This window comes from Hippichthys cyanospilos, chromosome 8 (assembly GCF_059441005.1).
Source record: "Hippichthys cyanospilos isolate Australia breed blue-spotted pipefish chromosome 8, RoL_Hcya_1.0, whole genome shotgun sequence".
Lineage (NCBI taxonomy): Eukaryota > Metazoa > Chordata > Actinopteri > Syngnathiformes > Syngnathidae > Hippichthys > Hippichthys cyanospilos.
Window position 1 is genome coordinate 5,217,219 of NC_142376.1, and position 9,111 is coordinate 5,226,329.

The 9,111-nt window shown below is 39.9% G+C and overlaps 2 protein-coding genes across 2 annotated transcripts; both read left to right on the top strand.

Moving 5' to 3' along the window:
- The first annotated feature begins 16 nt into the window (after nucleotides 1–16).
- sar1ab (secretion associated, Ras related GTPase 1Ab) lies at nucleotides 17–3,902 on the top strand. Its single transcript, XM_088422230.1, has 7 exons — nucleotides 17–98; nucleotides 954–1,029; nucleotides 1,353–1,472; nucleotides 1,955–2,020; nucleotides 2,113–2,216; nucleotides 2,299–2,430; nucleotides 2,878–3,902. Exons 2-7 carry the CDS (start codon nucleotides 972–974, stop codon nucleotides 2,992–2,994), a joined length of 597 nt encoding a protein of 198 aa, XP_088278356.1. The 5' UTR covers nucleotides 17–98; nucleotides 954–971; the 3' UTR covers nucleotides 2,995–3,902.
- Nucleotides 3,903–4,296: 394 nt separating this feature from the next.
- Nucleotides 4,297–7,657, top strand: tysnd1 (trypsin like peroxisomal matrix peptidase 1). The gene is made up of 4 exons (XM_088421698.1): nucleotides 4,297–5,551; nucleotides 5,770–5,900; nucleotides 6,436–6,621; nucleotides 7,184–7,657. Exons 1-4 carry the CDS (start codon nucleotides 4,509–4,511, stop codon nucleotides 7,384–7,386), a joined length of 1,563 nt encoding a protein of 520 aa, XP_088277824.1. The 5' UTR covers nucleotides 4,297–4,508; the 3' UTR covers nucleotides 7,387–7,657.
- The last annotated feature ends 1,454 nt before the right edge of the window (nucleotides 7,658–9,111 follow it).

Genomic DNA, 9,111 nt, shown 5'->3' on the forward strand with positions numbered 1-9,111 from the left:
TCGATGACGCACTTCCGGTTAAATGTCAAACTTGCGTAGTCGTGCTTTACAGCTGACGGGACAGGCGTACGGTGGGATCATAAACTGATCTGAACAAGGTAATTATTAACATTAGCTCGCTAGCTTGAATTAGCATAATCGTGTGGTTTTCTCCGACCCGATTCTAACTTTCTTTCTTTCTTGACTTTTCCGCTATCTTGTCTACATAAAATGTTATTACCTGTTTACTTCAAATCTTATTTACGTTAGTTTCATCTGTCCTCTTGAGATCACCTAAAAGCGATCGACAACAGTAAATAGCAACACAGAGCCACTTATGTTGATCTCAACTTGTCACTACACATAATACGAACAAAAATAAAATCCAACATAAAAGCTTCTCATGTAAAAATAACGAAGTGGTTACTGTGCTCATAATTTGTGCGTCAAATTTGAAATACTCGTTAATTTAGTGACATTTCTTTCAAACTAGGCCTCATATGTAGCCCATCAAGTTGCATACAGAGTGACAGGTGTGTGAGTGTGAGTGAGAGAGTCTTGTGGAGATCGAGTGTCCTTGTCACAACTTGTCAAAACAAAAATAGTCCAAGGATGATAAACTTGTATCTGTCTGAGAAGGCAAACCGACAAAATCTCGCAAAAAGTGTGTGTGTGTGTTTTCAGGAAGCAGTCATTCTCAACACAATGTAGCACAACTTTATTTATAAATCACTTTAACAGCAATTGCAGCTATTGTAAAGTGCTGTGAATGTTAAAACATAAATGTAAAAAAGTATACCAACCAAAACAGGTGGAAGGAAAAAACATGATTTTCTTTCATGGCTTATGCATACTTTGGGGCTCAAGAAGAAAGCAGCCTACTTGGAGATTTTGCAATACAATCAGCAACAATTGAGTAATTGATACTCTTGCTTTCTTTTAACATCGTGTGATTAATGTATGTTAATCTGCAGTACAGGCAGTTCAGCACCATGTCTTTTCTTTTAAACTGGATCTACAGAGGCTTCAGTGGCGTCCTGCAACTCTTAGGTATTGTACAAAAATTAGTAATATTGCCAACATGCCATTCTACACAGTTGAAATTTTGGTCTTGAACACAATATGTTCTGTCACTTTCCAATTACAGTAGTTGGAGTTTAATTTTTGTTTAGGTTGGTTTTATCTCAACAGATCTGTGTAACGTGTTTATAGATCACAAAAAGTTTAATTTCTGGTTTCTTTTTTGTGTCTTACTCACAAAAAGCCCAGTAGGTCAAAAATTAAACTTGTGAAATATAAATAATAAACAGAAATCAAGAAGTCAACATTTCACAACTGACTATTCCTAACTTCAACACCTTATGACTATGCAGGGCTGTACAAGAAGTCTGGTAAATTGGTCTTCCTCGGATTGGACAATGCCGGCAAGACCACACTTCTGCACATGCTCAGAGATGATAGGCTGGGCCAGCATGTACCCACGCTGCACCCAAGTATGTCCACCATCCATCCATCCATCCATCCATCCATCCATCCATCCATCCATCCATCCATCCATCCATCCATCATTCAGATAGCTATCTAGTTAGCTTGATATGTCGCAATCTAGATAGCTGCACAGCTAAATATTAAGCTAGCTAACATCCATCCATCCATCCATCCATCCATCCATCCATCATTCAGATAGCTATCTAGTTAGCTTGATATGTCGCAATCTAGATAGCTGCACAGCTATATACTATGCTAGCTAGCATCCATCCATCCATCCATCCAGATAGCTATCTAGTTAGCTTGATATATAGCAATCTGGATAGCTACACAGCTAAATACTAAGCTAGCTAGCATCCATCCATCCATCATTCAGATAGCTATCTACTTAGCTTGATATGTAGCAGTCTAGATAGCTGCAGAGCTAAATGCTAAGCTAGCATCCATCCATCCAACCAACCTGCCACTTTTTCATGTGCGTCCTCAGCATCTGAGGAACTCACCATCGCTGGAATGACTTTTACCACATTTGATCTGGGCGGTCACACCCAAGGTAAGAAAAGAAGAGGGATTCTTTTGGGTTAGCTGGCAATTTTGACCCTAAACAGGTTTACACCCAAAAAAATTTTTTTAAATGTACCATAGCACGACGTATCTGGAAAAACTACCTCCCAGCCATTAACGGTATTGTCTACATGGTGGACTGTGCTGATCGAGAGCGACTAACTGAAGCTAAAGTAGAGCTGGATGTAAGTTTTGAACCTCCTCTCTTCGTATTTACATCACTCATTCTCAGTCATATATAAACTTGACGGTTTCTTCTGTGATCAGGCGCTCTTGACAGATGAGACCATTTCAGATGTGCCAGTTCTCATCCTGGGAAACAAAATCGATCGTCCGGAGGCCATCAGCGAGGATGCGCTCCGAGGGGTATTCGGTCTGCATGGACAGACGACTGGAAAGGTGACCAACAAAACACATGAACATCCAGCAAATATTATTTCTTTATTTCAAGTTTACTTGACCTTTAGCTATCCAGGAGCGGCATTCAAAAACAGATTTGCATTTGTAATGGCGACCAGCCATATATTGATATTTGTAGGAGTTGCAATCTACTCCCGCTCGGGAGTTGTATCAACTCCTGCCCTCATTGGTCAATGGTATCGCCGGGAGCCAATTATGTGTCTTGTAGGAGTGCCCGTCTCCCTCATGAAACTCATGTGTACCCACATACACATGCATGAAAATTACAACCATGGGGGATGGGTGGGGTGTGACCCTACTTTGTGGTTTTTCCACATCGTTTTTTGCATTAACCACAAAAAATGAGGGATTCTTGTATTAGAATTTAGCACTGACAAGTGAAATGAAGACTTTTTGGGCTTTATAATTTTATTTTATTTTTTTTAGGGCAAAGTGTCACTGAAGGAGTTGAATTTGAGGCCGATGGAGGTTTTTATGTGCAGCGTGCTGAAGAGACAAGGATATGGAGAAGGATTCCGCTGGCTGTCCCAATATATTGACTGATTTCATGCACTTTGGTGCAATTTTCAAAGCTGATTTACAAAACAACACTACCTGCAATCGGTGAAATACTTTATTTACAGTGCTTTATCATTTTGACCATGCCAGCTGGAAATGCATTTCACTCATTCACTCCCAAACACGTTGTTTTTTTTTTTTCTTTTTAAGGAATCCAAACATTGATTACTAGGTATCTACTGTATTTATATATTTGTTTCATATTTTTGAGTTATGTGAGAGGAGGGTCTAAAACATCCTGGTACTAAGTGAGTTAAGGACAAAACTACAAGCACAGCAAGTCAAAGATAACTTATTGGGTGTAGCTAGTGATCCTCATGCTGTGTATTTTTTACCTTTGGGTGCCATACAGAACGTGTCATCAACAGGGAGTCTACTTATGACTTGCTGCTTATTTTTAGCTGCTGGTGTTGATTTACAGCAAAGGTCGGTTTGTTTAAAGTTTTGCGGCCCATGTTGACACACGCACGCACACACTGGTGCAATTGAAACACATGCTGAATTACGTATCCAGTCACTCACTTGAAATGAATGGGAGGTTTCTGGGGGATGTTTTGAAAACAGGGTTTACCACTAAAAGTGCAAAGTGCTTTAAATGACTTTTTTTGCTGTGAGATTCACTAAAGCAGCACAGTGTTACATAGTTAAAGTTTAAGATAAAGATGGTATGTGTGACATGGATCGTTGTCACGATGACCGGAGTACTGTGTGATAATTAGCTGCTCGCTATATGCAGTGATTTGAGGGTACTCCCATGATGGTGTTTAAAAGCAGAGTATTATTTGTATATAATTATTTATTAATTTACTTCGTGGAGGCTATGTCAGTTATGAAGCTTTGACATAAGCTGGGTGAAATTGTTCTGTTGGGTCAGAATAAACACTTTATACAAATGTGTTGTTTTTTTTTATTAATATATTAAACGTTTTTTAAACAAAGATAATTTTTGTTTGATGTAATTTTATACGATTGGATAGAATGCTGCATAATTTGCACAAATAGTCCAGCCAATCAGAACAGCCAGTGAGGGTCGTCCTTACAATAAGCCAATCAGATGAGACTAGACAAATTTATTTCTCCAAACGGCATTTTAAATTTATTATAAATGTTAATTTTATAGGGAATACACGTGATTTAAAGCACTACTGAAATGTCACATGAGTTTTAAAAGTAAATATTACCGGTACTAAATTTATAGAAAATCCGCTGGAAACACCGCCCCCTTGATATTTATAGAGTCCCTTTAGCCTATCACAATGAACAGATTAATGTCGTCATTTCCGGCAAGTCAAAATCAGGAAGTTTTACAACGTTTAAGTAACAACACTATTAAAACGATCAGGTTCAGGTTGCTCATGACGAGTTAATTGAATTATTTCGATGTGACGATTGTGTCCCCACTAGTATTTATCTTTAAAAACGTTACATTTCAATGTATTTAATTAGTTAATAATAGTTAAACGCCACCATGGGCAAAGTTCATCTACTCCACTAACGACATGGAGGTGCAAGACGTGGAGAGTTGCTGCTGTGTTGTTACTTTGACGGAGGCGTTTTCTTTTCGAACGACCGTAAGCTTTAGCGCCGTTGACATCCATCCCAGCACCGGAGTGGTAATAACCACCGGACTGCCGTTTTTTCGCTTCATTATAGACAAAAAGTCACCTAATGCCAACGAATGTCGCTTCCTGTTACGTCACAACTTCCGCGACAACTTTAAAATCGACATCAGTTTTCCTGCCAGGAGTCACGTGGAGGCCAATGAATGTGGAACGAGTGAAGTTTGCCCTCCCAGTAGGATACACAGGACACATGAGCATAAAGCTGAGTTGTTGATGCTAGTCAACTGTGTGGAATTCAAAAAGACTTTTGAGGCATTTTTCCCTGAGGGTGACCAGTGGCGTTTCCATGGCGACGAGGATGGCGGCCTGATCCGAGATGCTGGTTACCTCAGCTGGTTTGCAGTGCTCAAGGTGGACGCGCCGCAGCCGGGTGCCGTCTCCTGGCGGAGGAGCTCGTCCCTTCAGAAAGGCTCCCCCGTCGTCGCCTGCGGCTCGCCGTTCGGTTCCCTCTGCCCGGACCTCTTCAATGGCACCGTGAGCCGGGGCATCGTCAGCAACCTGGCTGGCGAGGACAACGCCGTCATCCTCACAGATGCTCGATGCTTGCCGGGCACGGAGGGCGGCGGCTTGTTCGCGATAGACGACGACTCCTTGCACCTGGTTGGGGTGATCGCCTCACCGTTTGGTTGGAAGGCCAACGAATGGATCGGACTCACGCTCGTCTGTTCGGTCACCTCAATCCTCCGGAACGTCGTCCGATGCGCCGACATGCGGCATCCGCTCCGAGATATCCGGCTTCACCCCGCAGAGATCTTAACGATCCAAAAGTCCAACGCGGGTCAATACCCGAACGTATGCTTGGTGGACAGCGGGCGGCATTGGGGAACGGGGGTCCTCGTGACCTCTGAACTTGTTCTAACCTGCCGACACGTCGTGGATGGGAAGTCTACGGTTGCACTCAAGTTCCACCAAGGAGACAGGTGCACAATGTTAAAAGTCAGCTACCCTTCCGTAATGCCAATTTTCATTTGGACAAAATCTACTTGCATTTTAGCGAGTCTAGTCATGAAAGACTGCATTTTTTGGTAAATAACTATTGAAATAGGAATAGGTATATATGTGAATATTGCACAGGATATGCATTTAATTGTATATGGGAAAAAATATTCATTTGTATTTATATATTTATGCGTCACAGAGTCTTCAACGGCGTTGGCGATGTCCTCTTCTCCACGAAGACGTCATCGCCCTATGACGTTGCCGTGGTACGTTCCAGAGAATCCATCTTGGATATCATCGTTCCTCAAATGGCTCAGGAGTTCATCACAGGTTTGTTAGTGGAGTACGAGTACCGCTGGGAAATAATGTATGCACTTAAGGGGGTACGTGAGATTTTCACCGTGTTTCTGTTGGGATCAGCAATTCAAACTGAATGCTTTTGCAACAGAAGCAGTTCATTTTACTTTTCAAATTAACTTAATTTTTTTCAAGTCCAGACATTCATTGCCAGGTACTTATTTGTTTCAATTTTTTGGCTAAATGAGTGTCTAAAAAAGGCCGGAGCTGATCAAATGTAGTTATCAATTCCTTTTGGTAATTACTTTTGTACCTGAATTAGGTGAAGTACTTAATTACCCTAAAATAATTGAATACTTTAGCGCTTAATTACCTTAAGTGACCAATTACTTATTTCATTTAGTACCAGTCATTTTTAGCCTCCCCAAAAATGCCTTGACCCTTTCAAAAAAAAACAAAAAGCATAAACTCAGACTATTCTGTTGAAAATCTGATTTCTTTGTGTGCTCTTGTGCATGTAGGTTCACCCTTTATCATGACTAATTAATATTGTGGTCTTTACCCTAAGGTGAATCTGTCTTGGTGGTGGGCTATGGTGGTCTTGGTCGCCGCTGTGGCCCGTCGCTGACCTGCGGTGTACTCTCCAAAGCCATCAGTCACCGTCGATGTACCATCATGCTTCAGACCACATGTGCAGTTCAAGCAGGAGCCAGCGGGGGCGCTGTAGTGCGAGCATCCACAGGAGAGCTACTTGGTAATAAGACAGCTTCTAAGAAATGGCTAAAGTACTCTTTGGGTCTAAATAGAAGTAAAAAAAAAAAATATTGTATAGAGAGGAAGTAAAAGTAAAAATGTAAAGTACTGACAGCAAAATAGGACAACTCAAAAACAGCCCAAAATGATATCTAAAAGCACCACTGAAATTCCACCAGATGGCAGCAACCTAAAATTTGTATTGCTTTTGCGTAACAACAAAATCTGTGAAATTGAAAAAAAAAATATCCACAAATGGCAAAACTGAAAATACCGTATCCTCCTGAGACCCAGCCTTTTCATTTTTGTCCATTTTGTCTCAGTAAGATAGCAAAGTGAATTGTATCTTGCCCAAACACATCAGACATGATTGGATGGACCAGGATGTCCTCTAATGAGCACACTCGGATTTAGAAGGGTAGGTCAAACGGGTCAAAAAATGTAAACCAAACAAATGTCCACTACAGTGGACACAAACAAATAGGCGAGGTCTCAGGAGGCTATCGAGAGTTTTCACTGGGGCTGCAAAATCCCCGGTCTTTGCAATATCATTTTCATTGCAGGCATCGTATCCAGCAACACGAGAGACTTGTCCTCCAAAGTGACCTACCCGCACCTTAACTTCTGTGTTCCCGTGAGCGTGCTGCAAGAACCTCTTCTTCACCTAAATCGGCATGGGGACGTGAGGGCATTTGACGTGCTGGACGCCGAAGATGAGCAAGTAAAAAAAGTGTGGAGACTACAAGGTACACAAAGTAAACTGTAAATGTAAACGTGGCAGAAATGGCACTGGAGCACTGGAATGGGCCTGTTATATACAATTATTAAATATGAAATACTTTCATCAGCAAATGCCATTTTGAACACTTTGAAGTAACACAAATAATATTTTTTTTTTAATGGTGACTCACTTTTCAGTTCATAGTAAGACTGCGATGTTCGAAATTCAAAAGCTGGTAATTAGTTGCAATGCTCTCTCTCTCTCTCTCTCTCTCTCTCTCTCTCTCTCTATATATATATATATATATATATATATATATATGTGTGTGTGTGTATATATGTGTGTATATATATATATATATATATATATATATATATATATATATGTATATGTATGTGTGTGTGTGTGTATAAATATATATAAATATGTGTATACACTATATATATATATATATATATATATATATATATATATATATATATATATATATATATATATATATATATGTGTGTGTGTGTATGTGTGTGTAGTAGTGGTGGTGGGCGATACTATTGATCTATTGCGATACAAAGAGCAATGATGGATTTTTTGGGGGTTTGAAACGTACATCAGTATTTGAACGCACCATATAGCTCATTCACAAGGGGTAAGGAAATACCTGCCAGTCCACCAAGCGTATTAAACACTATGTGTTGTAACATTTGACCTTTGTGTATTTTGACAGACGTTTTCCTCATTATCTTTACAGATTATGTAATAAAAAAATGAAAGCTACTCACGTTATATTTTCCTGTAATACCATGCACAATTTTGTGACAACATTTTTCTTATTTAGTTGACAGTCCATGTCATGGCAGCTTCTAAATGAGTGTTTGGAAACTTGTTTGCACAACCATATGTTTGGATTTTCCCTGTCGTTCCTTTTCCGCCGAGCTGGAAAAATGTCAGCATATTAAAGCGCTCAAGTAATAATTGGCTGACAGGTTGCACCGAATGATTGGTCCCATTGGGTAACAGACACTCAGACATCTGCTAGAGGGGATCGCCCGCTCCCACCACAACACGTTTTGAAGTCCTCGCCCACGAACGAGGCGTGCATCACATATTTTGGATACTGTTGGATTCAACACTTCTGTATAAAGTGTGACTTCGAAGCATGACTCTATAACTCCAACGTAGATTCTGCGTCAGCATACACACTAGGGCTGCATGATTATGGCCAAAATAATAATCACAATTATTTTGGTCAATATTAAAATCATGATCATTTTGCACGAATATGAATCACGTTTGGTCAAACATGTCTATTTATTGCCCTTTAAAAAAAAAAAAAGATAAAAAAGGCTTCAAGGCTTGATACTTACAAATAATAATAAACTAAAATAAATAAATACAGTAAATAATAATTAAAACAAATTCACAAGACATGCCAAAACTTGGCACACAGGGCAACACAGCTAACTTACCTGCTGAGTGTAAACCAATAAAAATAATGAAGCCTACTTAGAACCAAGCACATCATTTACTTTTAAGCAAATTTTAATCAATTAGCAGTCAAAATGTCATTTTCAGTCATTTCAAACCTTATTTATTCTAATGTTTTGCCAGATTTTTCAAAATAGGTCTCAATTGACAGCTAGCACTGTATATATTAGTAATCAGGTGAGAAACACAACGCCATTTCACACTGGTAAATAATATATTAGGGTGAGAAAAGCTTTTGTCATGCAAACATGTGGGAAACATTGCCCCCTGGTGGTCGGCACGTCT